Source organism: Heterodontus francisci, chromosome 27, assembly GCF_036365525.1.
Source record: "Heterodontus francisci isolate sHetFra1 chromosome 27, sHetFra1.hap1, whole genome shotgun sequence".
In the NCBI taxonomy this organism is placed as follows: Eukaryota; Metazoa; Chordata; class Chondrichthyes; order Heterodontiformes; family Heterodontidae; genus Heterodontus; species Heterodontus francisci.
The window spans coordinates 48,623,636-48,650,809 of NC_090397.1; the positions used below are offsets into that span (position 1 = coordinate 48,623,636).

Here is a 27,174-nt window from a genome sequence, read left to right on the forward strand (position 1 = left end):
AGGGAGGCCCGACACCAGAAACAGCGGTGGTGGTGAGAGGAGCTCTGTTCTGTTCTGTTCAGTTCTGTGGACCTATTTGACCAGCAAAAATCAAAGTGTGATGTCACAGGAGAGCCAGTAAGTGATTGGTGGATATTTCTTCCGTGTCTCATTTTTGTTTTGGCCAAGTGATTTAAATCAGGAGACGTCATTACAGGTTAAGATTACACATCATTTTCTTTTTTAAATACTGAGGTCCAAATTAATTAATTAAATAGAATAGTGATGGCTGGGCAGGCGATGTGTTCCAGCTGTAGTATGTGGGAGCTGCTGGATGCTGGTGCAATGCACGGTGACCACATCTGCAGCGTGTTGGCTGCTCGAGGAACTTTGGCTCAGAGTTGATGAGCTGGAGTCTGAGCTGTGGACACTGCGACACATCAGGGAAGGGGAGAGTTACCTGGACACTGTGTTTCAGGAGACAGTCACACCCCTTAGATTAATTACATCCAATCTGGACCGTGGTCAGGGACAGGAGGGTGTGATTGCGAGTGAGGCAGGTATGGGGATCCAGAATTTAGCTTTGCAAGAGCCTCAGCCAGTGCCCTTATCCAATAGGTACAAGGTTCTTGCTCCCAGTGTGGACGAGGGCACAGGCTGCAGGGTGGATGAGCAAACTGACAGCACCGTGGTTCAGAGCGCCATTCAAGTGAGGGAAGAAAATAGAAATGTTGTAGTCATAGGGGATAGCATAGTTAAGGGAATAGATACTGTACTCTGCAGCAAAGATAGAGAGTCCCGAAGGCTGTGTTGACTACCTGGTGCCAAGGTTAAGGACATCTCTTCCGGGCTAGAAAGGAACTTGGAGTCGGAGGGAAAGGATCCAGTTGTCGTGGTCCACATAGGTACCAACGACATAGGTAGGACTAGGAAGAGGTTCTGCTGAGGGACTGTGAGCAGCTCGGGGCTAAATTAAAAAGCAGATCCACAAAGATAATAATCTCTGGATTACTACCTGAGCCACATGCAAATTGGCAAAGGGTAAATAAGATTAAAGAGGTTAATGTGTGGCTCAAAGATTGGTGTGGGAGAAATGGGTTCCGATTCATGGGACACTGGCACCAGTACTGGAGGAAGAGAGAGCTGTTCCGTTGGGATGGGCTTCACTTGAACCATGCTGAGACCCGTGTCCTGGCGAGTCATATAACTAGGGTAGTAGATAAGGCTTTAAACTAAATAGTGGGGCGGAGGGTTCAATTGAAGGGAAGTTTAAAAAGTCGAATAGTAATGAGAGAGCAGAGGTGCAGGATAGTGAAGGGGCATACATTAATCAGAGAGTGACAGGAAGGCACAGAGAATACAAGCATAAGAGTACAGCAAAAATTAGAACCAGAGTAGGTAAAAATGGTAAAAAGTCAAAGCTTCAGGCTCTTTATCTGAATGCACGTAGCATTTGTAACAAGATAGATGAGCTGACGGCACTGACAGAAATAAGTGAATATGATTTGATAGCTATCACAGAAACGTGGTTGCAGGATGACCAGGACTGGAATCGCAATGTTCAAGGATATACGATGTTCCGGAAGAACAGACAGAAAGGAAAAGGAGGTGGGGTAGCTTTGTTATTAAAGGAAGGGATCAGTGCAGTTGTATTAATATAGGTGTAATAGATCATGATGTAGAATCAGTTTGGGTGGAAATAAGGAATAGCAAGGGGAAGAAATCATGGGTGGGAGTGGTCTGTAGGTCCCCCAGGAGTTGCCTCTCTGTAGCACAAAATATTAATCAGGGAACAATGGAGGCAAGTATGGAGGGCACTGCAATTATCATGGGTGATTTTAATCTACATATAGACTGGACAAATCAAATTGGCAAGGTAGCATGGAAGACGAATTTGTAGAGTTTATCAGGGATTGTTTCTTCGAACAATACGTTGCAGAACCTACCCGGGAACAGGCTATTTTAGACTTGGTAATGTGTAATGAGGTAGGATTAATAACAGATCTCGTAGTTAAAGATCCTCTAGGGGGAAGCGATCATAACATGGTAAAATTTCAAATTCAGTTTGAGGGTGAGCAACTCGGGTCTCAAACCAGTGTCTTCAACTCAAACAAGGGCAATGACAGAGGTATGAAGAAAGAGTTGTCTAAAGCGGGCTGGGAAAACTACAGGGGAAGTCAGTAGATGAGCAGTGGCAGACTTTTAAGCAGATCATAACACTCAACAAACATTTAATCCGGTCAGAAGGAAGGACTCGATAACAAAGGAAGTTAAGGAGAGTATCAAATCAAAAACAAAGGCATACAAAGCGGCAAAAGCTAGTGATAGGCCAGAGGATTAGGATTTTTTTTTTTTTAGAAACCAGCAAAAAACTAATAAAGAGAGAGAAAATTGAATACGAGAGTAAATTGGCAAGAAATATAAAAACAAACAGCAAGAGTTTCTATCGGTATATAAAAAAGAAGAGAATAGCTAAAGTAAGTGTGGGACCCTTAGAGGATGAGAATGGGGAATTAATAACAAGCAACGGGGAAATGGCAGATAACTTAAACCAATATTTTGCATCAGTCTTCATGGTGGAGGACACTATAAACATCCCAACAATAATAGATGAGCAAGGTGTAAATGGGAGGGAGGAACTTGTAACAATCTCTATCACGAGAGAAAAGGTGCTGGACAAACTTATGGGACTAAAGGCAGACAAGTCGTCAGGACCTGATGGCCTGCATCCAAGGGTTTTAAAAGAAGTGGCTGCAGAGATAGTGGAGGCATTGGTCATAATATACCAAAACTCACTGGATTCCGGAAGGGTACCAGTGGATTGGAAAACCGCTAATGTGACGCCCCAATTCAAGAAAGGAGGGAGACAGAAAGCAGGAAACTATAGACCAGTTAGCTTAACATCAGTCATTGGGAAAATGCTAGAGTCCTTTATTAAGGAAGAAATAGCAGGACATTTAGAAAAACATAATGCAATCAAACAGAGTCAACATGGTTTTAGGAAAGCGAAATCATGTTTGACAAATTTGTTAAGAGTTCTTTGAGGATATAACAGAGTGGATAAAGGGGAACCAGTAGATGTAGTGTATTTGGATTTTCAGAAGGCATTCGAAAAAGTGCTACATAAAAGGTTATTGCACAAAATAAGAGCTCAGGGTATTTGGGGTAATGTGTTGGCATGGATTGAGGATTGGCTAACACACAGAAGGCACAGAGTCGGGATTAATGGGTCTTTTTCAGGTTGGAAATCCGTAACTAGTGGGGTGCCACAAGGATCAGTCCTAGGGCCTCAACTATTTACTATCTATACTAATGACTTCGAGGAAGGGACAGAGCGTAGAGTAACCAAATTTGCTGATGATACAAAAATAGGTGGGAAGGCATGTTGTGATAAGCACACAAAGAATCTACAAAGGGTTATAGATAGGTTAAGTAAATGGGCAAAGACTTGGCAGATGGAGTTCAATGCGGGAAAGTGTGAGGTAATCCACTTTGGTAGGAAGAATAAAAAGGCAGATTATTATTTAGATGGAGAAAGACTACAAAATACAGCAGTACAGAGGGATCTGGGTGTTCTTTTGCAGGAAACACAAACAGTTAGCATGTAGGTGCAGAAAGTAATTAGGAAGGCAAATGGAATTTTGGCCTTTATTGCTAGGGGGTCAGAGTTTAAAAATAGGGAAGTCTTATTACAACTGTACAGGGTGTTGGTGAGGCCACACCTGGAGTACTGCATACAGTTTTGGTCCCCGTATTTAAGGAAGGATATACTAGCATTGGAGGCAGTTCAGAAAAGGTTCACTAGGCTGATTCCTGGGATGAAGGAGTTGTTTTATCAAGAACGGCTAAACAGGTTAGGCCTTTATTCATTGGAGTTTAGAAGAATGAGAGGTGATCTAATTGAAACATGTAAGGTTCTAAGGGGGCTTGACAGGGTAGATGCTGAGAATATGTTTCCACTGTTGGGGGAATCTTGAACAAGGGGACATGGTTACAGAATAACATTTAAAACTGAGACGCGAAGGAATTTCTTCTCTCAGAGGGTGGTGAATCTCTGGAATTCTCTGCCTCAGAGAGTTGTGGAGGCTAGGTCACTAAATGTATCCAAGGAGGAGGTGGATAGATCTTTGAAATCTTGGGGAGTCGAGGGTTTTGTGGAGCAGGCCCGAAAGAGTTGAGGCCTGGGACAGATCAGCCGTGATCTTATTGAATGGCGGGGCAAGCTTGAAGGGCTGAATGGCCTACTCCTGCTCCTACTTCTTGTGTACCTCCGTTCAGTCTGCTAGTGTGACCCTGAACTTCTGGTCGCCTGTCATTTTAATTCTCCACCCACTCCCACGCTGACCCCTCTGCCCTCAGCCTCCTACACTGATTAAATGGAGCTTAACGTAAGCTCAAGAAACAGCACCTCATCTTTTGATTAGGCACTCTACAGCCTTCCGGACTCAATATTGAGTTGAACAATTTCAGCTCAATCACCACTCCCATTATTTTCTTTTTTCTTTCCTTGTTTTGTGTTTTTGTGATTTTGTTTTTGTTTCCTGATGGCAGCTGTTCATGATTCTCACATTCACACCATCTCTTGACACATCTTCTGTTCCTTATCTTGTCCCATTACCACCCATCAATGCTTTTGTCATGTAATCTTTCCTGCCTTCCACCCTTTTGTTCTTTTTCTACCCTTCCCCCTTTCATTGCCTTTCTACTTGGGTAAAGCCTATTACATTTCTAACTTTTCCCAATTCTGACAAAAGGTCATCAACCTGAAACGGTAACTTTGTTTCTCTCACCACAAATGCTGCCAGACTTGCTGAGTATTTCCAACATTTTCAGTTTTTATTTCAGATTTCCAGCATCTGCAGTATTTTTCTCTTGTATAGAAAGCGTCAAACAGCTGTGGAATTGAAGGGCAGGTAGAAGAAATCAACTAGCAGCTAACTTGTAAGGAGCTGATAATCCCCTTATATATAGTGCTGGTTGGGGGTTCTTCCTTTCTGCTGTATACATGTCCAGCTGTGCGAGGTTAACAGAGGGCGTTAGCTGGAGTCTGAGCTCCAAAATAGCACCGCTGGCATCAAATTAGCACTGTGCGCTGATTGACATCATGATCCGCTTGCTCTGCATACTTCGGTGGCTGTTCTCTGCACCCACACTACTGCCCTCACCAATATGGCACCTGGTGTGACTCGACCCAAAAGTGCCTGTGCACGTGTGCTATGGATGTCATTTCAGGCACCAAACAGCATCCTTAGTGCCCAGACAAGAGGCACAACCAATCTGAATTTCACATTGTCAGTGTCTGTGGAATTATACCCCAGTGAGAATCGTGTCTGGGTGTTAGTGTCGAGTGACTTTCTCAGTCTCAGCCTTCACCTACCTGAGCTTTGACCATGTCCAGCATTGTGCTGAGTGAGGTCACCATCTCCTCTAGCCTGTCCAAGCGTTGCTCTGGGTTTCTGGGCGGTAGATTGTGGGTCGGCAGGCAATCCTCCGCATCATTCTGCTGCTGCTGGAACTGACTAATGTCAGACAAGGACGCTGGACGTGGGGAGACATCCTCATCGAATTGGAATCCCTCATCCGAATCAGCATAACGCTCTTCAGCCAAAGAATATGGCAAAGGTAAGGAATCTGGGAAAGAGAGGGCAAATTACCTTAATCCTGATCGATAAAAATCCAGTTAACAGGCCCACAAATTTAAAAGCCTGCAGGCTAGTTCAGCAGGGTAATGGTCAATCGCTGTGTAACAGTACAGAGTCACTGTTTATTCAGGGCGAGGGTCACTCACTGTGTAACTGTACAGAGTCACTGTTTATTCAGGGTGAGGGTCACTCACTGTGTAACTGTACAGAGTCACTGTTTATTCAGGGCGAGGGTCACTCACTGTGTAACTGTACAGAGTCACTGTTTATGCAGGGCGAGGGTCACTCACTGTGTAACTGTACAGAGTCACTGTTTATGCAGGGCGAGGGTCACTCACTGTGTAACTGTACAGAGTCACTGTTTATTCAGGGCGAGGGTCACTCACTGTGCAACTGTACAGAGTCACTGTTTATGCAGGGTGAGGGTCACTCACTGTGTAACTGTACAGAGTCACTGTTTATTCAGGGTGAGGGTCACTCACTGTGTAACTGTACAGAGTCACTGTTTATTCAGGGCGAGGGTCACTCACTGTGTAACTGTACAGAGTCACTGTTTATGCAGGGTGAGGGTCACTCACTGTGTAACTGTACAGAGTCACTGTTTATTCAGGGTGAGGGTCACTCACTGTGTAACTGTACAGAATCACTGTTTATTCAGGGTGAGGATCACTCACTGTGTAACAGTACAGAGTCACTGTTTATTCAGAGTGAGGATCACTCACAGTGTAACCATGTAGATGTATTCAAGGCTAGGGTCACTCTCTGTAACTGTACAGAGTCACTGTTTATTCAGGGTGAGGGTCACTCACTGTGTAACTGTACAGAATCACTGTTTATTCAGGGTGAGGATCACTCACTGTGTAACAGTACAGAGTCACTGTTTATTCAGAGTGAGGATCACTCACAGTGTAACCATGTAGATGTATTCAAGGCTAGGGTCACTCTCTGTAACTGTACAGAGTCACTGTTTATTTTGGGTGATGGTCATTCATTGTACAGAAAGAACTGTACAGAATCACTGTTTATTCAGGGTGAGGGTTACTTACTGTGTAACTGTACAGTCATTGTTTATGCAGGGGGATGGTCACTCTCTGTAACAGTACTGAGCAGCTGTTTATTCAGCAGGGTGTGTATCTGGTACTAGTTCCAGCACTTGCTGGTACAGCATATTGTATACACGGTCAGTATGAAGCAGCACCACACATAACTGCAGGCCCAATGCTGTCAGTGGGGCCCACAGCAATGCCTGGAATTTCTCGCTAACCTAAACAATGCAAGCCGTGTGAGTGGTCTCCACACATTCCCCGTGTTGGGTGGTCTGATACAGATCTTATATTCTGTGATCAGCAGAAATCAGGGCAGGAGATTTCAAAAGATTGATTTCATCATTGAGAGCATCGCTCACATGGATCAGGGACAGAGGCTCCATCAACACAGACATCAGCCACTCATGCAGTATCAGACTGACAGAATTATTCTGTATCTAACCTGTGCTCTACCAGCCCTGGGAGTGTTTGATGGGACAGTGTAGAGGAAGCTTTACTCTGCATCTAATTCGTGCTGTACCTGCCCTGGGATTATGATGGAACACTGTAGCGGGAGTTCAAGGCCTGGGAAATGGGCTCTTCAGTTCATGGGTGGATAGAAATCTGAATGTAAACAAAAGTTGGAGAAATTAGATTTCCTTTGTCCACACCCAAAGTCCCAATGGGAGCTGCTCTGGGATGGCAGCCGTTGGAAGGAGATGTTAGGGCACTCCAGGCTAGGCTCAGTGCTCTAGGTCCAGCTGTGCCTTTTGTAACCATCTGCACTCTGTGCCTTTAATAGAGCCAAGTATTTCATGGCTCACACCTGTTCCTTTAATGTTTTATATTGGAGATAAGCTGCTACTGCCCGCATGAACTCGGACCACAGAAGCATTTATCTTTCTCTGGTGTGTTTATTACATCTGCAAGTTCCCGACTGCAGGGCTCCTTGCGTGCTTCCCCCAACTCTGCTCCTCCCGCACTGTCACTCTCCTCCTCTCCTCATGCACACTCCACCTTCACTCCTAACAAGCTCTCCCCTCTCCTCGCGCACTTACCCTCCCCTCCTCGTACACTCTCTCCCCTCCCCTCCTCTCCTCGCACACTGTCGCTCTCCTCTCCTGGTGCACATTCCCCTTCACTCCTTGTGGCCTCTCCCCCTCCTCTCCTCATGTGCTGACCCTCCACTCCTCACATGCTCTCACCCTCCTCTCCTCGCGCGCTCACACCTCCTCTCCTTGTGCCCTCTCCCCCTCCTCTCCTCACGTGCTGACCCGCCACTCCTCACTTGCTCTCACCCTCCTCTCCTTGCGCGTTCACACCCTCCCTCTCTTAGTGCGCTCTCCCCTCCTCTCCTCACATGCTCACTCCCTCCTCTCCTCATGCGCTTAGCCTCCTCTCCCTGTGCTCTCTCCCCCTTCTCACACACCCTTTCCCTCTTCTCCTTGTGCACTCCCCCTCCTCTCCTCGTATGCTCTCCCCCTCCTCTCCTCGTGTACTCTCACCCTCCTCTCCTTGCCTTGCATTCTTTCCCCCTCCTTGCCTCACACATTCTCTCTCTCCACGCTTTGCATACTGTCCACCTCTTCTCCTCACGCGCGCTCCCCGTCCTCTCCTCGCAGGCTCTTCCCCTCCTGTCTGCGCATGCTCCCCCCTCCCCTCCCGTGAATCCACACTGCTCTCCTTCCAGGGTCACTATATCTTTTCTAGGGTGCTGTGCCCGGAACTGTGTACACAGTATTCCAAATGAGATCTAACCAGGACTTTGAAAAGTTATAGCAAAACATCCTCCTCTTTATATTCCAGCCCTCTAGTTATAAAGGTTAACATTCCACTAGTCTTTTGTGCTCTTTCCCCTCCTCTCCTAGCGTGCTTTAACCCTTCACTCTTTACATGCAGACCTCCCCTCCTCGCCTCATGCTCCACCCCCACCTCTCCCCACACGCTCTCCTCCTCCTCGTGTGCTCTCCCCATTCCTCCTCCCATGTGTCCCACAGTACCCCAGCACCTTAGGCTGCCTCTGTACAAGGGGCAAACAGTCCTTTCCTTACCTGGCAGATTTTCACAGTGCCATGGGCGGCGAACGAATCCACTGGGAGTGATCTCTGCCGTCTGCCAGTAACCCTAGAGTAAACAGAGAGTCTTAGTCTGCCAGTAACCCTAGAGCAGGGGTCAGCAACCTTAATAACAAGAACAGCCATTTAAAAAATTGAGTCAAAAGTGCAATAGCATGTGGCTCCAGACTCTTGCCCAAGCGTAAACTGCGAGTCAGTCTGGCTGTAACCCTGGAGTAAAGTGAGAATCAGAATGAAAATTATTAATTATGCTAGCATCTACTGTGTTTTCAGGGAGAGAATTCCACATTTCTGAATGGCCTGGCTCTGATTTTAAGGAATGTCCCTTGTCTGAGACCCAATAACCAGAGAAAATGTTTCTCTCTATCTACCCAATCAAATCCTTTGAAAATCCTATAAACCTCAATTAACTCATCCCTCTATATTTCAAGGAAAGCAAGCTTAGCTTATGTCAACTATCCTCAAAATCTAACCCTTAGAGCCCTGATAACATTCTGGTGAATCCACACTGCTCTCCTTCCAGGGTCACTATATCTTTTCTAGGGTGCTGTGCCCGGAACTGTACACAGTATTCCAAATGAGATCTAACCAGGACTTTGAAAAGTTATGGCAAAACATCCTCCTCTTTATATTCCAGCCCTCTAGTTATAAAGGTTAACATTCCACTAGTCTTTTGATTATTTTGTGTACCTGACTGCGACATATTAGTGAACTGTGTACATGGAGCCCTAAATCACTTTAGACCGCTACTGTTACTAGCTTTTCAGCACTTAAGAAATCCTCAAGTCTATCCTTTGGTCCAAAATGCATGACCCTACACCTATCAGTTTTGAAATCCATCTGTCAGTTTTGCGCACTCACTTAATCCATCAATATCTCTTTGTAATTTTATCTTCCTCTCTACACTACTAACTACGTCACCAATCTTTGAGTCATTGGCAAACTTGGATATATGGCTCTCTATTGTGTGATCGAAGTCATTAATAAATATAAACAACCACAGCTTCTCCAACCTAACCTTGCAGTTGGTAAATCTTCTCTGCACCGTTCATAACCTTCCTAAAGTGTGGTGACCAAAACTGGATGCAATCCTCTAGTTGTGGCCTAACCAGAGCTTTATAAAGGTTTAGCATAACTTCCCTGCTTTTGTATTCAATACTTCTATTTATGAAGCCCAAGATTCCATATGCTTTGTTAACCACACTCTCAATATGTCCTGCCACCTTCAAAGGTCAATGCACATGCACTCCCAGGTCCTGCTGTCCCTGCACACTCTTTAGAACTATGCCATTAAGTCTACATGGTCTCTCGCTAATCCTTTAGAGTCATAGAGTCATACAGCACAGAAACAGGCCCTTTGGCCCATCGTGTCCGTGCCGGCCATCAAGCACCTATCCTAATCCCATTTTCCAGCACTTGGCCAGCAGCCTTGTATGCTATGGCGTTTCAAGTGCTCATCTAAATACTTCTTAAATGTTGTGAGGGTTCCTGCCTCCACCACCCCTTCAGGCAGAGTGTTCCAGATTCCAACCATCCTCTGGGTAAAAAAATATTTCCTCAAATCCCCTCTAAACCTCCTGCCCTCACCTTAAATTTATGCCCCCTGGTTATTGGCACCTCCACTAAGGGAAAAAGTTTCTTCCTATCTACCCTATCTATGCCCCTCATAATTTTGTATACCTCAATCAGGTCCCCCCTCAGCCTTCTCTGCTCGAAGGAAAACAACACTAGCCTATCCAGTCTCCCTTCATAGCTGAAATGCTTCAGCCCAGGCAACACCTTGGTGAATCTCCTCTGCACCCTCTCCAGTGCAGTCACATCTTTCTGTCAAAATGCATCACCTCACACTCCTCTGTATTAAATTCCACCTGCCACTTGTCTGCCCATTCTGCTAGCATATCTGTGGCCTATTGCAGTTGATTTGTATCATCCTGTCTGCCACTCCTCCAAGTTTGGTGTCATCGGCAAATTTTGAAATGTTATTCTCTATTCCAATATCCAAGTCATTTATATATAGCAAAAAAAAAAGTGGTCCTAGCATTGACCCTTGGGGAACACCACTGTCTACCATACTCCAAACTGAAAAATAACCATTTACCACAGCTCGTTGTTTTCTGTTCTTAAGCCAATTTTTATGCAAGCTGACACTGACACTCTTATTCCATGAACTTCAATTTTGTTAACTAGCCTTTTATGTGGTAATTTGTCAAAATCTTCCTTAAAATCTAAATAGACAATATCCATCAAAAAATTCAATAGTTAAGCTTGATCTGCCCACCACTGATATTAAACTGACCGGTCTGTAGTTACGTGCGGCTGTATTTTGTAGTCCTGCCACATACAAAATGGCGGCCGCACACACGGGCCGCGTGCCACCACGCCGCTGCGATTTTGAGCCTGCGACTCATTACCATATGCAGACCAGCCGCCGCTGCCCCCCCCCACCCCTCTCAGTCACGTGTCAGGGGCAGCCTCAGTAACGCCATGAATAGTGTCAACAGTTTCTGCGCAGGCGCCATTTTTAAAGGGCTGCCAGCCCTGCATAGAAACTGCAGAGTTGCGCCCGTTTCCCCCCCCCCACTGCACTAAGAACACATATTTGCCCTGTTCCCCCACCCCAACAACACTACCAATGCAGAGTTAACCCCTTCTCCCCCCACAACCGCACAAAGTGCAGAGTTCACCCCCTCCCCCCACACTACACTACAAATGTAGAGTGCACAGTGCACCTCGTTTCTCCCCCCCCTCCCCCACAACACTACAAATGCAGAGCTTCCCCCCTTTCTCCACCTTGGTGATGCCAGCTTTCCCTGGACGGGAAAGTGAAGGCGCGTGAGTGCCATCTGTCACGCTGAACATCTGGAACTGCTGGTAAGATCGCTGTGGATTAGATTCTAATTAATGCAAACAGCTAATTTAAATATGTAAATTCAGATCCCGTCGCAGAACGGCAGAGGGCCCGCCAGGGAGTTTCCCCGCCGCCGGGAAGATCGGGCTCGGCAATCCTGGTGTCGGATTCCGTAGCGAGCTGCTGCTGCTCCAATCTTCCAGCCCCCACGCCTCCCCCCCCCCCCCCCCCACTCCATGCCACGGAGCCCAAGGTTAGGAAGAGAACAAAATCCTGCCCTAGGAATGTCCTTACATCCTTTCTTGGATAAGGATGTCGTATTTGCCACTCTCTAATCCTCTGGCACCTCCCCCGTATCCAGGGCTGATTAGAAGATTACAGTAAGTCCTTCCAATATCTGCACCCCCACTTCCTTTGGCAACCTGGGATGCAAGCCATCTGGACTAGGCGACTTATTCGCTCTAAGCATAGCCAGCCTTTCCACTACATCCTGCCTTTTAGTTTTCACCCATCCATTACTTTACCATCTTCGCTTCTTCCAGTATTTTGTCAGCATCCTTTTCCTTAGTGAACACCAACTCAAAGTGCTCATTAAGTATTCCAGCCTTGCCTTCAGCCTCCAAGCCTATATCGCCCTCTTTGTCCCGAATAGATCCCACTCTGCCTCTTACTATCCGCTTATTATTTACATGCCGGGAGAAGATCTTTGGGTTCCTTTTTATATTGACTGCCAGTCTATTCTCATATTCTCTCTTTTACAGTCTTACTTTGCTCTTCACTTCCCCTCTCCACTTATTGTATTTGACCTGGTTTGCACTTGAAGAATTCACCTGACATGCATCATAAACCCTCTTCTGTTGTTGCATCATATTCTTTATCTCCCTCGTCATCCAAGGCGCCCTAGCTTTGTTTTCTTTACCTTTCACTCCTGTTGGGACATACGTAGCCTATACCTGAAGCATCTCCTCCTTAAAGATCACCCATTGTTCCATTACAGACTTTCCTGTCAGTCTTTGGTTCCATTTTACCCTGGTTAGATTGAAATTAACCCTCTTCCAATTTAGAAGTTTGACTTTAGGTTGTTCCTTGCTCTTCTTCATTGCTAATCTAAACCTTATGACATGATGATCATTCTTACCCAAGTGCTCCCCCACAGATACTTGGTCCACTTGGCCCACCTCATTCCCCAGCACCAGATCCAGCAATGCCTCTTTCCTAGTTGGACCGAGAAGATACTGGTCAAGGAAATTCTCCTGAACACATTTCAGAAATTCCTCCCCCTCCTTGCCCTTTAGAACATAGAACATAGAACAGTACAGCACAGCACAGGCCCTTCGGCCCACGATGTTGTGCCGAACCTTTAACCTACTCTAGGATCAAACTACCTACATACCCTTCATACTACTATCATCCATGTACCTATCCAAGAGTCGCTTAAATGTCCCTAATGTATCTGCTTCTACTACCACCACTGGCAGTGCATTCCACGCACCCACCACTCTCTGTGTAAAGAACCTACCTCTGACATCTCCCCTAAACCTTCCTCCAATCACCTTTAAAATTATGCCCCCTGGTGACAGCCCTTTCCACCCTGGGAAAAAGTCTCTGGCTATCCACTCTATCTATGCCTCTCATCATCTTGTACCCCTCTATCAAGTCACCTCTCATCCTTCTTCGCTCCAATGAGAAACGCCTTAGCTCCCTCAATCTTTCTTCGTAAGACATGCCCTCCAGTCCAGGCAGCATCCTGGTAAATCTCCTCTGCACCCTCTCTAAAGCTTCCACATCCTTCCTATAATGAGGCGACCAGAACTGAACACAATATTCCAAGTGTGGTCTAACCAGGGCTTTATAGAGCTGCAGCATAACCTCGTGGCTCTTAAACTCAATCCCTCTGTTAATGAAAGCCAACACACCATACGCTTTCTTAACAACCCTATCAACCTGGGTGGCAACTTTGAGCGATCTATGGACATGGACCCCAAGATCCCTCTGTTCCTTCACACTACCAAGAATCCTGTATTTAAGCCTGTATTCTGCATTCAAATTCGACCTTCCAAAATGAATCACTTCACACTTTTCCAGGTTGAACTCCATCTGCCACTTCTCAACCCAGCTCTGCATCCTGTCAATGTCCCGTTGCAACCTACAACAGCCTTCCACACTATCCACAACTCCAGCAACCTTCGTGTCATCGGCAAACTTGCTAACCCAGCCTTCCACTTCCACTTTTATAAAAATCACAAAGAGCAGAGCTCCCAGAACAGATCCCTGCGGAACACCACTGGTCACCGAACTCCAGGCTGAATACTTTCCATCTACTACCACCCTCTGTCTTCTATGGGCCAGCCAATTCTGTATCCAGACAGCCAAATTTTCCTGTATCCCATGCCTCCTTACTTTCTGAATGAGCCTACCATGGGGAACCTTATCAAACGCCTTGCTAAAATCCATATACACCTTTCCTCTAACATTATCCCAATCGATATTAGGGTAATTAAAGTCCCCCAGTATCAACACTCTAATAAAAACAAGAAATTCTGGAACTACTCAGCAGGTCTGGCAGCATCTGTGGCGAGAGAAGCAGAGTTAATGTTTCAGGTCAGTGACCCTTCATCAGAACTGACAAATATTAGAAATGTAAAAGATTTCAAGCAAGTAAAGCGGGGGGTTGGGGGCAAGAGATAACAAAAGAGATGTTGATAGGACAAGGTCACAGAGAATAACTGACCAGAAGGTCATGGAACAAAGGCAAACAGTATGTTAATGGTGTGTTGAAAGAAGGTTAGTACAGAGAGGGTGTGAATAGACTGTAAAGCACAAAGCACTCCAAGCACAAACATTAAAAATTAAAAAAAAAACAGAAACAGGGGTAGGCACAGTAGAAAGAAACTAAACACACTAAAAAACCAAAAATAAAATAACCAAATAAAAAGGAAAAAAGAAAAAAAATAACTAAACATAAAAAGGGGGGGGGGCCGTCATGCTCTGAAATTATTGAACTCAATATTCAGTCCGCAGGCTGTAGCGTGCCTATTAGATAAATGAGATGCTGTTCCGCGAGCTTACGTTGATGTTCGCTGGAACACTGCAGCAATCCCAGGACAGAAATGAGAGCATGAGAGTGGGGTGGGGGGTGGCTGTTGAAATGGCCAGCAACTGGCAGCTCAGGGTCCTGCTTACGGACTGAGCGGAGGTGTTCAGCAAAGCGATCACCCAATCTGCATTTGGTCTTCCCAATGTAGAGGAGACCACATTGTGAGCAGCAAATACAGTATACTAAATTGAAAGTACAAGTAAATCGCTGCTTCACCTGAAAGGAGTGTTTGGGGCCTTGGATAGTGAGGAGAGAGGAAGTAAATGGGCAGGTATTACACCTCCTGCGATTGCAGGGGAAGGTGCCATGGGAAGGGGACGAGGTGGTGGGGATAATGGAGGAGTGGACGAGGGTGTCGTGGAGGGAATGATCCCTTCGGAATGCTGACAGGGGAAGGGAGGGGAAGATGCGTTTGGTAGTGGCATCACGCTGGATGTGGCGGAGGATGGTCCTTTGGATCTGGAGGCTGGTGGGGTGGAAAGTGAGGACTCGGGGAACCCTGTCGTGGTTCTGGGAGGGAGGGGAAGGGGTGAGGGTAGAGGTGCGGGAAATGGGCCGAACACGGTTGAGGGCCCTGCCAACCACAGTGTGGGGGAATCCTTGGTTGAGGAAAAAGGAAGCTTCTGATATGTCTTTAATTTTAGCTAACAGTGGAACCTTATTGAATGCCTTCTGAAAGTCCATATAATCTACATCCATAGACATTCTCCTGTCTACTACTTTGATACAGGGAGACTAGGACAATCCCAATGGCAGCCCATCTATAATTACAGTCATTAATGACTGGGTGAGCCCCTGACTCAGACACATGGAGCAGGAAGCACTCGGGTTAATCTGTGCATTATGCTGCCAGAAGCCCCACGGCTGCCCTCCATGGTGAGGGAGCAATCAGCCAGATTTCTGCCCTGAGAACAGCCCAGTGACGTCCTACTGGGAAGAGTGTGTGATAGATCAGGCGAGATGGGGAGATGCACAGCTCTGAATCTCTCTCAATTGATCGGCTGCTAATTGTAGGGAATGACTGCATGCACCAGGGACAGGCGTGTCTGTGGAACCTGTACCCTAAAGACCATTAATACTGGTGGAGACAAGGGAACAAGGGAGAGAGTCAGCACCTTCAGGGGAGGAGGGGAAGGGAGTCAGCACCTTCGGGGGAGGAGGGGAAGGGAGTCAGCACCTTCGGGGGAGGAGGGGAAGGGAGTCAGCACCTTCGGGGGAGGAGGGGAAGGGAGTCAGCACCTTCGGGGGAGGAGGGGAAGGGAGTCAGCACCTTCGGGGGAGGTGGGAGGGGAAGGGAGTCAGCACCTTCGGGGGAGGTGGGAGGGGAAGGGAGTCAGCACCTTCGGGGGAGGGGGAAGGGAGTCAGGAGCTGGGATCTTGCCTGATTTCCACCATCAGTTCCCTCGAGGAATCCAGATGTTGCCCCCAGCACCCTGGTCGAGATCAATAACTGAGCAGAGAGTGGTATTCAAACCTCAATTGTTTTGAGGTGTGTGTGTGTAGCCCAGTACTACATTGGGCAGATTCCTCACACAGTTGGGGAAGTAAGTGTGCAATGTCATCAGTACCACGGAAGGCCGGCTCACAGGTTGGGTTCAGCATCTCCACTGCACAGGAATGAAATCAGTGGGGAGGAATGAAGAGAAAGATGGCCTGCACTTTTATTAAGAGGCAGTGTACCACAGGAGGGAGTAAGGGACAGTAAAGCCTCTTCAGGCTGGACAGAGATGGTGATTCAGTCAAAAGCAAATTGAATAATTTCGAGAATTTTGGGATCCAGTATATGAGTAATTTGAGACATGATGAGTGGCACTTGTAGCGTGCTTGGAGGAACAGATAACTTTGGCCCCATGCTCCAACACTGGGGGTTTTCCTCAGCTCATTTCTGGACCTGTTACATATTATAGATTAATTGATAGAGATTGATTGTTGTGATTAGTCAACAACTCCATTATCGTTGTATTGTGTGGCTACCAAGATGGTGGAAGTAGAACTAGCTGGACCTTGGCTATCTATTGTCTAGAGGTTCCAATGATTCTATGATACAGGCAGGCTAGGGTGGGCTGTTGAGGAAAGCCCATGAGCTGGTCTGTGCTGCCATTACCGTGAATTTGCTGCCTCGGACTCCCGCAGTACTAGAGAAGTGAATCGCCAAGTCGATGGGGAGAATCAGACTGATGACATCGTCACCCATGTTCTTCTCAAATATGATGTCTTCCTCGCAGTCAATGAAAAGCGTTATCTTCTGAGCCTCCAGGTTGAAAGCCACCCTGCCCCATTGCCCAGTGCCAAAGGGGGTCCCTCCAGGGAAGATGATGGATGCTGGCTCCATGTTGTGCACAGTCCGGTAATCCAGCCAGAGCTGGTTGCTTCTGGTGCTGGACACAAGTTGCAGAAGTGGTCGTCCGTCCTTCTTGGTGGTGGTGGGAGAGGTGAAGGAGATCACTGTCCCCTCCGAGTTCCTGCTCTGCTTCGCCACAAAGTGGAAGCCGATGGACCCTTGCATGGAGGTGAGGAAGTAGATGGCATAATCTCGTGGGAGGGTGAGGTGTGGCACGCGGTTACGGAACTTCCAAGCGGGGAGCCCTGGCTCCAAACCTTTGCTTCTGCTCACTCCCTTTATAGATCTTGTGATGTTCAGAGCTTCCAGAAGATCAATCACTACAAGGAACAAACATTGACAGGAGTGACCAGAGACATCGCAAGACTTCATCACAGCCTCGTAGAGTCAAGCTCTGCTCGACCAAGACCAACACAATCCCTACAAGCAGTTCCTAAAAGAGCAATATCCAACTCTGCAGGGACCAGCAGACACTAAGACAGCAAAAACTAGCTCCTTAAAAACTCACTTGGGAAAGGCAGGAAGTAACTGAGCACACAAGGGGCCAGATTTGATTCCAGGTCTGTCACCAATTAGCTGACCCCAGTTGACCTCAGCGCCCTGGGTTTCCCTGTACAATCACACCCAACTGGTAATACCCTGTGTGAAGTATTTGGAGATGCTCCCAGCTGACAGGTATCATATGACTCGGCATGTACCCCTTACTGGAATTTGCCCCCCATGCCAGGCCACATACTCTGCCCAAACCGAGGCTTATGGATGAAGAATGGGCATGTTGGTGAGCTACCAGAGGACAGAGCGTCCCCAGGTTCCTGTCAGAGTCAGGAAGGGAGAACGGGAGAAGGAATCCAACAACAACGACAACTTGCACTTGCATAGAAGCAAAATATAGCTGATGCTGGAATAAAAACAGAAAATGCAGGAAAAACTCAGCAAGTTAGGCAGCATCAGTGAAGAGAGAATGTTTCAGGTCGATGACCTTTCATTACTCTTTGTGTTCGATATAATGCCCTTAACAAACTGAAATATCCCAAGATGCTTCACAGCAGTGCTATCAAGTAATATTTAACACCAAGCCACATAAGGAGATATCAGGACAGGTGACCAAAAGCTTGGTCAGATAGGTTTTAAAGAGCGTCTTATAGGAGGATAGAGAGGGAGAGTGATTCAAGGAGAAAATACCAGAGCTTAGGGCTGATGCAACTGAAGGCATTGCCGTGAATAATGAAATGATGGAGATCAGGATGCATAAGCATCCAGAATTGCCAAAGTGCAAAGATCTCAGAGGGTGGGAGAGCAGGAGCAGGTTACAGAAATAGGGAGCAGCAATGCCATGGAGAGAGATAAAAAGGATTAGAATTTTAAAATCAATGCATGGCCGGACAGGGAGCCCATGTAGGTCAGCGAGCACAGGAGTGGAGGGGAAACAGGAAATAGCACACATTAGGATACGGGCAGCAGAAACTCAAATGAGCAGACGTTTGCAGAGGGTGGGAGACCAGCCAGGAGAGCACTGGAATAGATCCAGGCCCCAGTTATATTAATCACAATAGTTGAACCAGTAATGGAAATGAGCTCTGACAGTCTCATTACCAATTGCATCATCACAAAACAGTGTGTAGGATGGGAATTGCAGTTTAGATTTTTAGATTTAGATTTATATTCAGAGATACAGCACTGAAACAGGCCCTTCGGCCCACCGAGTCTGTGCCGACCATCAACCACCCATTTATACTAATCCTACACTAATTCCATATTCCGACCAAATCCCCACCTGTCCCTATATTTCCCTACCACCTACCTATACTAGGGGCAATTTATAATGGCCAATTTACCTATCATCCTGCAAGTCTTTGGCATGTGGGAGGAAACCGGAGCACCCGGAGGAAACCCACGCAGACACAGGGAGAACTTGCAAACTCAGGGGGGTGTAGGATGGGGATTGGAGTTTAGGGGGGTGTAGGATGGGGATTGGAGTTTAGGGGGGTGTAGGATGGGGATTGGAGTTTAGGGGGGTGTAGGATGGGGATTGGAGTTTAGGGGGGTGTAGGATGGGGATTGGAGTTTAGGGGGGTGTAGGATGGTGATTGGAGTTTAGGGGGGTGTAGGATGGGGATTGGAGTTTAGGGGGGTGTAGGATGGGGATTGGAGTTTAGGGGGGTGTAGGATGGGGATTGGAGTTTAGGGGGGTGTAGGATGGGGATTGGAGTTTAGGGGGGTGTAGGATGGTGATTGGAGTTTAGGGGGGTGTAGGATGGGGATTGGAGTTTAGGGGGGTGTAGGATAGTAATTGGAGTTTAGGGGGGTGTAGGATGGGGATTGGAGATTAGGGGGGTGTAGGATGGGGATTGGAGATTAGGGGGGTGTAGGATGGGGATTGGAGATTAGGGGGGTGTAGGATGGGGATTGGAGTTTAGGGGGGTGTAGGATGGGGATTGGAGATTAGGGGGGTGTAGGATGGTGATTGGAGTTTAGGGGGGTGTAGGATGGGGATTGGAGTTTAGGGGGGTGTAGGATAGTAATTGGAGATTAGGGGGGTGTAGGATGGGGATTGGAGATTAGGGGGGTGTAGGATGGGGATTGGAGATTAGGGGGGTGTAGGATGGGGATTGGAGATTAGGGGGGTGTAGGATGGGGATTGGAGTTTAGGGGGGTGTAGGATGGGGATTGGAGTTTAGGGGGGTGTCGGATGGGGATTGGAGTTTAGGGGGGTGTAGAATAGTAATTGGAGTTTAGGGGGGTGTAGGATGGGGATTGGAGTTTAGGGGGGTGTAGGATGGGGATTGGAGATTAGGGGGGTGTAGGATGGGGATTGGAGATTAGGGGGGTGTAGGATGGGGATTGGAGTTTAGGGGGGTGTCGGATGGGGATTGGAGTTTAGGGGGGTGTAGGATGGGGACTGGAGTTTAGGGGGGTGTAGGATGGGGATTGGAGTTTAGGGGGGTGTAGGATGGGGATTGGAGTTTAGGGGGGTGGAGGATGGGGATTGGAGTTTAGGGGGGTGTAGGGTGGGGATTGGAGTTTAGGGGGGTGTAGGATGGGGATTGGAGTTTAGGGGGGTGTAGGATGGGGATTGGAGTTTAGGGGGGGTGTAGGATGGGGATTGGAGTTTAGGGGGGGTGTAGGATGGGGATTGGAGTTTAGGGGGGGTGTCGGATGGGGATTGGAGTTTAGGGGGGGTGTCGGATGGGGATTGGAGTTTAGGGGGGGTGTCGGATGGGGATTGGAGTTTAGGGGGGGTGTCGGATGGGGATTGGAGTTTAGGGGGGGTGTCGGATGGGGATTGGAGTTTAGGGGGGGTGTCGGATGGGGATTGGAGTTTAGGGGGGGTGTCGGATGGGGATTGGAGTTTAGGGGGGGTGTAGGATGGGGATTGGAGTTTAGGGGGGTGTCGGATGGGGATTGGTTTAGGGGGGGTGTAGGATGGGGATTGGAGTTTAGGGGGGGTGTAGGATGGGGATTGGAGTTTAGGGAGGTGTAGGATGGGGATTGGAGTTTAGGGGGGTATCGGATGGGGATTGGAGTTTAGGGGGGGTGTCGGATGGGGATTGGAGTTTAGGGAGGTGTAGGATGGGGATTGGAGTTTAGGGGGGTGTAGGATGGGGATTGGAGTTTAGGGGGGTGTAGGATGGGGATTGGAGTTTAGGGGGGTGTAGGATGGGGATTGGAGTTTAGGGGGGTGTCGGATAGTGATTGGAGTTTAGGGGGGTGTAGGATAGTAATTGGAGTTTAGGGGGGTGTAGGATGGGGATTGGAGTTTAGGGGGGTGTAGGATGGGGATTGGAGTTTATTGGGGTGTAGGATAGGGATTAGAGTTTGCAGGGGGGGGGTGGGTGTAGCATGGGGATTGATGTTCAGGGGCAAGTGGTTCAATAAAAGAAAGAGACAATGCAGTAATGGAGACAGTGTTGCAGGCTGGAGTTGGGAGATTGTTCCCAGATTTGATCACGTTTGTTTATCTTCTGTTCAGGAAATAACTTTGTTTTATGGTGCTGATCAAATAATCTGTGACTCTCTCCTCTCATGCGGAGTCATGGATAATGTTAAATACCCCCCTAAAACAGGCAAAGAATGACTAAATGAGCTCAACCCACAGCACTGAGTGTGAGCAACATCATCGGCACCAAGAGTGACTGAATGAGAATAGTTTATTTTCAGGGCGCGATTTCAGTTCTTTCTAAAACTAGAATGAAAAAGCACTTGAAGCATAAGTGTGTACAGATTCCAGTCATCCCGAGCATTCCTGTCTACATTCCCTTACCTCCCCCTTCATAATACCATTCAGCTGAATCTCTGATTCAACCTCTCTGTCTCAGCCTGCTGTCAATTCGAATCTGAATTCCCCAAAGTCCCTGACTCCTCCAATTCCCCAGTTCCCCCTCTGATTCCCCCAATTCCCCCCCTGACTCCCACAAATCCTCCCCGACTCTCCCAATTTCACCCGCCCCCAGATTCTCCCAAGATTTACTCCCTACCCGATTCCGTCTGGATCTTAGGGTCAGAACGGATACAAATAAAACTTGTAAAATTCTCACTAAGAGCTTGGTCCCAAGAGCTGGAATCCAACAGGCTTTCACAGAGTCTTGTAAAAGGCACAGAGCATTTCCAGTAAATGAGTGCCGCTATCAGACAGGGTGGCAGGGAGCACATCTTTAGTCTAATTGTTTTCTGTCACCCCGCATTCTCAGCCCTACACCTCCACCTCCCAAAGACACTTTCACTGGGGTACAGCCCCAGCAGCCCTCATGTCTATTTCTGGGAGAGTGTGAATGATGATCAACAGCAGAGATGAAGCCTGAATCATCAGCTTGTTTGCCCACCAATACTGGGCCATCATGGGCCCTGAACTGAGATTAGACACTCAGTAGACAGTGGTGATGGAAGCTAGCCCCAACTCCCACCACTCCCCCAAACCACTGAACCCCAGTCAGTGACTCAGTACCACATACCGCTGACTTCAGAGGTGGGGGTTATACACTGACCAGCTGGGCAGGACAGTCACTGCTCTCAGGCTGAATCTGTGTCACATGAGCCAGGGAGGGGAAGAGATGAGGAAAAAATCTGTGTCCCATTCCTCTCCATTTGCCACACTAGGGCTGCCTGATAACCAGCACTGCCAACTGTGGTTGGACGAATAACACCCAATCGATAAACTAAAATGAATTATTACTGCAAGTTTGCCAAAAGCCACTCAAGTCGGACTGTGACCTGTGAGAAATGGCACAGCCTCCCAGGACATCAATCCTGGCAATCTAGATATTGGAACCTATCAACAGGGACAGAGTCACCGAGCACTTGGACAAGTAGTAGCTGACCAAGGAGTCAACATGGATTTGTGATGGGTAGGGACTGTCTGACTAATCTGGTTGAATTTTTTGAGGAGGTCGCTATCAAGTAGATAGACGAGTGTCTTTGGATGGTGTCCCTATGGACTCCAGAAGGCATCTGAGAAGGTTCCACATAACAGATCTTTAACTAAAATGATTGGAGGTTACCTTATGACATGGGTTAGAAATTGCTTGGGAGTTAGGAGACAGAGAGCAGGGATAAAGGGAAAGTAGTTTGATTGGTGGAATGTGACAAGTGGTGTTCTCTATGAATATGTGGTGCCTTAACTCTTCACCAAATTTATTAATGACTTGGAAGAAGGAATAGTGAGTTATGTATCCAAGTTGCCCAAGGAGGGGCAGTAAGTTGTGCAGATGGGAGCAGGAAGTTACTTGGCTTTGTCAAGTCGCTGACTGATCACATGACACAGAAGCCCACTGATTCAGTCAGAAAATAAACAATAGACAAAGAGGGTCAGGAATCTCCAGTAACCTAGTTGCAACTCGACGACACAGCTGACAGATTGTGAACGTTGGGTGCAAGAGTGTTATGGGTGTGAGTACAACACACTCAAATATCCAGTATAGTTTAGAGATACAGCACTGAAACAGGCCCTGCGGCCCACCGAGTCTGTGCCGACCATGAAACCACCCATTTATACTAATCCTACACTAATTCCATATTCCTACCACATCCCCACCTGTCCCTATATTTCCCTACCACCTACCTATACTAGGGGCAATTTATAATGGCCAATTAACCTATCAACCTGCAAGTCTTTGGCATGTGGGAGGAAACCGGAGCACCCGGAGGAAACCCATGCAGACACAGGGAGAACTTGCAAACACTGCACAGACAGTACCCAGAATTGAACCCAGCTCGCTGGAGCTGCGAGGCTGCGGTGCTAACCACTGCGCCGCTTTCATGATTGGCGAGTGATGCTCCTGCCCCATAGTATAGCCCTGCCCCAACTTTACAGAGCCTCATACTCTAGTTTCCTGCATTTGTTCCGAGCCGCTCTCCAAATTACCACCAGATGCTCAGGCCCAGCAGGAATGTCTTTTATTGCAGTTTTGTGGAAGTTATTTTTTTAATTGATCTTCACTAAAACCTGCTCTGTACCTTCAGTTAAATGTCACAGTGAAAATTGAAATGATTCCCCTATTACAGATTGTTAAATATGCAGTGCCAATTAGACAAGTATGATGGATAAATGAGTGGAAATTTTAATTTTCAAATTAAAGGGGAACATACAGTGAAAGTTTCCTTGGGCCCTGATTAGAATAGGCATTTCTCAGCATAAACAAAGAAATTGGCATGTAACTTGACATTGGCATTGTCAGGTCTAATGTCTGGGTTGTCTTGGAGGACATTCTAAGCCAAGAGGAGGGCAGGAGGGGATTTGGGTGGATAGGTGCCCTGTCCAGCTCTACGCAATTACCATATATCCGAACTGTACTCTGAGCAGATCAAAGGAAAGAGGGTGGGGAAACCTGGATTATGCCCTTCAATGGGAACCATCTCACTGGTTTGGGGTAATTTCCTCATATTGTCAGTAACTGGTTCCTTACAGACCGATCATGAAGGGAACTGGAGAGGGAGGTGTGACTTTGTACATAAACGGGATTGTGGAATGAAGCACTTCATCACTCTGCTCCAGTCTCTGAAGACAGGATTTTGAGAGTCAAGCTTTCAAAGGGGTGACAACCACTTTCAGGCAGGCTTCAGTCCCTACCAGGCCACTTGTGAATGGGCACCCTCCTGGGATCAGCTAACTCTGCACAGGCTGGGGATAAAGCCTGGGCAACCTCCTGCTCTCGGAGGGAGGGAAGGAGGGAGAGGGAGAGAGAGAGAGAGAGAGGGAGAGGAAGAGAAAGAGAGAGAAAGTGAGGAAAGAACTAATGAAAGGAGAGAAGAAAAAGGGAAAGAGAAAGGAAAGAAAGAAGATTGATCAATCGGGTTGAGGCTGGTCAGGTTCAGTGTAAAATTCATGTTCAGTGTTTCTCTACAGCTCATTAACAAGCAGCTGTGCATCGCCTGGAGAATTGGCTGCTGTGGTTTTGAAAATTCCTAATCCAGACATGATTTTGATTGAGGCTGAACATTTCCTGGCAATGACTGTGAGTTTGGCCCTTGGTTTCCTAACAGATACATTAGAAACTGTTCAACTTTTCAACAGAGAGTGAAGGACAGTTACGTTGTGTTGTAACAGCTCCTCCACAGAGCCCAACACCATCTCCCTTGGGCTGACTTGTTCTTCTTAATGCCATGGGCAGTGAGGTCAACAACAGCCTCGATTACTGCCCAAATGAGAACAGCTAGTTTAACACAGACTGGGGATCAAACAGAGGTCTTGCTGTGTGCTGGTCCAGTAACAGTATTTAGTCCACATTGTTAAGGGCTCTTGGGTTGCTTTGACCTCTGTATGTCATTAAGCACAATGGGTAAAATGTGGTAATGCAGGAAGTGCTGACAGTGCTAAACTGCACACATGCTGCATGGGTGGGATGTGGGGATTTGGATGTCTTTTGGCATTAAGTTGAATCGGGGGAGGGGCGGGGGGTTGGGGGGGTGGTATCACTGTTGTAGTGTAGGGAATCACTTTGAATTTGGTGTCAGCATCCCCGGAACTAGTTCTCCCAACATTAACACAGTGCCACACTTCAGAACCAGCTTAATCCCAAAAGAGATCCCATGACATCAGTGTATTTGATGGGACAGCGTAGAGGGATCTTTACTCTGTTTTAAACCTGTGCTGTATCTGTTCTGGGAGTATTTGATGGGAAAATGTATCATAGAATGATCGAGTACAGAAAGAGGCCATTTGGCCCAGTGGGCTGTGCTAGCTCTTTGGTAGAGCTATCCAATTAATTCCACTCCCCTGCTCTCTTACCATAGTCCTGTAAATCTTTTCTCTTCGAGTATTTAACCAATTTTCTATTGACTGTTACTATTGAATCTGCTTCCACCGACCTTTCAGGCAGTGTATTTCAGGTCATAACAACTCGCAGAGTAAACATTTTCCTCATCTCTCCTCTACTTCTTTTGCCAATTACCTTAAATCTATTTTCTCTGGTTACTGACTCTTCCACCACTGGAAACTGTTTCAAAGCTTCAACTTATTTATTCTATCTGAACGCTTCATGATTTTGAGCACCTCAATCAAATCTTCTTTCAAATATCTATGCTCCAAGGAGAATAACCCCAGCTTCTCCAGTCTCTCCTCATAGCTGAAGAACCTCATCCCTGATAACATTCTGATAAATCTCTTCTGCATTCTCTCCAAAGCCATGAAATCCTTTCAGTGGTGCACAGAATTGAACACAATACTCCAGCTGAGGCCTAACTAGTGTTTTATAATGGTTTAGCATAACTTCTTTGCTTTTGTACACTATTCATCTATTAATAAAGCCAAGGATCCTGTATGCTTTTTGTTTTGAAAGAAACAGTCTCCTCAACTTAAGATCTGTGTACATACAACCCTAGGACTTTCTGTTCCTATGCCCCCTTTAAAATTATACCATTTATTTCATATTGCCTCTCCTCATTCTTCCTAACAAAATTAATCACTTTACACTTCTCTGTGTTAAATTTCATCTGCTATGTGTCTGGCCATTTCACCAGTTTATGTCCCCTCTGTCTATGAAATTTGTAAGTAGCCGCTTAATTGTTTACTATATTTCTGAATTTCATATCATTTGCAAGTTTTGAAATTATGCCCTCTATACCAAAATTTCCCACACAGAGGTTTTCCCCTTTAAGTTACCGTGCGTGGGTGCTGCGCAAAAACATTTAACGGGGACATGCACTTAAACAAATCGCCCGCGCACTCCAAGAAACTATTCAGAGGGTAGGTTGCTCTATACCCAAGTCCAGGTCATTATTAGATGTCAAAAAGAGCAGTAGTCCTAATACAGACTGCTGGGGAACACCACTTTATACTTCCCCCCCCCCACCCTAGTCTGAAAAACAACCATTCAGCACTACTCTCTACTTTCTATCCCTTAGCCATGTTGCCACTGTCCCTTTAATTCCATGGGCTTTAATTTTGCTCACAAGCAAATTATTATATTGAACTTTGTCAAGCACTTTTTGAAAGTCCAGAAATACCTCAACTGCACTACCCACATCAGCCCTCTCCATGACTTCATCAAATAACTTGATCAAGTTAGTCAAACACGATTTGCCTTCAACAAATCTGTGCTGTCTTTCATTTAACAGTCCATACTTTTCTAAATGTCAATGAACTTTGCCCTGATTTATTGTCTCGAAAACTTTCCCCGCCACCAATGTTAAGCTAACAAGTGAGTGGTTGCTGGCTTTTACTCCGCTTCCATTTTTTAAAACTGGGGTATAACATTTACAATCCTCCAGTCCGCTGGCACCACTTCCATATGCAAGGAGGATTGGAAGATTGTGCCCAGAGCCTACGCAATTTCCCCCCTTACTTCCCTCATTAGCTTAGGCTACACCCATCCAGACTGCGAGACTTCTTTTACTTTGAGAACTTTTTAAGTTTAAGTTTCTTTTTAAGTTTAAGTTTCTTTGGGCTGAAATTTATACTTCTGCTGCCATAATTGGACGTAAACAATGGTGGTCCGCCCACGCAGGCTGTATGTCGTGAAGCCGCCATGATATTAAGTGTGGCGGCTCATTTAAATAGCCGGGGAGGACCGCCCACTCTAATGATGTGGAGGAGGCGGGCTGTCTGTCCCCGGCAATGGCGTCAGCTGTCTTTGCACAGGTGCTGACACCATTTTTAAAGGGCTTTGAGCCCCAACATTCAATTTAAATATTTAAAGGTAAATTTGAAAAAAAAAATTAAATCCATTTGAATTG

At 46.8% G+C, this 27,174-nt stretch overlaps 1 protein-coding gene across 9 annotated transcripts in view; it reads right to left on the bottom strand.

Moving 5' to 3' along the window:
• LOC137384812 (kielin/chordin-like protein) overlaps positions 1 to 27,174 on the bottom strand; it is a 185,948-nt gene that overhangs the window by 149,348 nt on the left and 9,426 nt on the right. For 8 of the 9 annotated variants that reach the window (XR_010977665.1, XM_068059321.1, XM_068059322.1 and 5 more), the window contains exons 2-4: positions 16,771 to 17,327; positions 8,698 to 8,770; positions 5,357 to 5,610 (exon numbers count right to left, since the gene is read on the bottom strand). Coding sequence is in view for 8 of the 9 variants with exons in the window: in XM_068059321.1 (XP_067915422.1) it covers positions 5,357 to 5,610; positions 8,698 to 8,770; positions 16,771 to 17,327 (884 nt within the window). In the remaining variant the exon portion in view is untranslated. The remainder of the gene's footprint in view (positions 1 to 5,356; positions 5,611 to 8,697; positions 8,771 to 16,770; positions 17,328 to 27,174) is intronic. The other variant, XM_068059327.1, reaches the window with a different exon arrangement.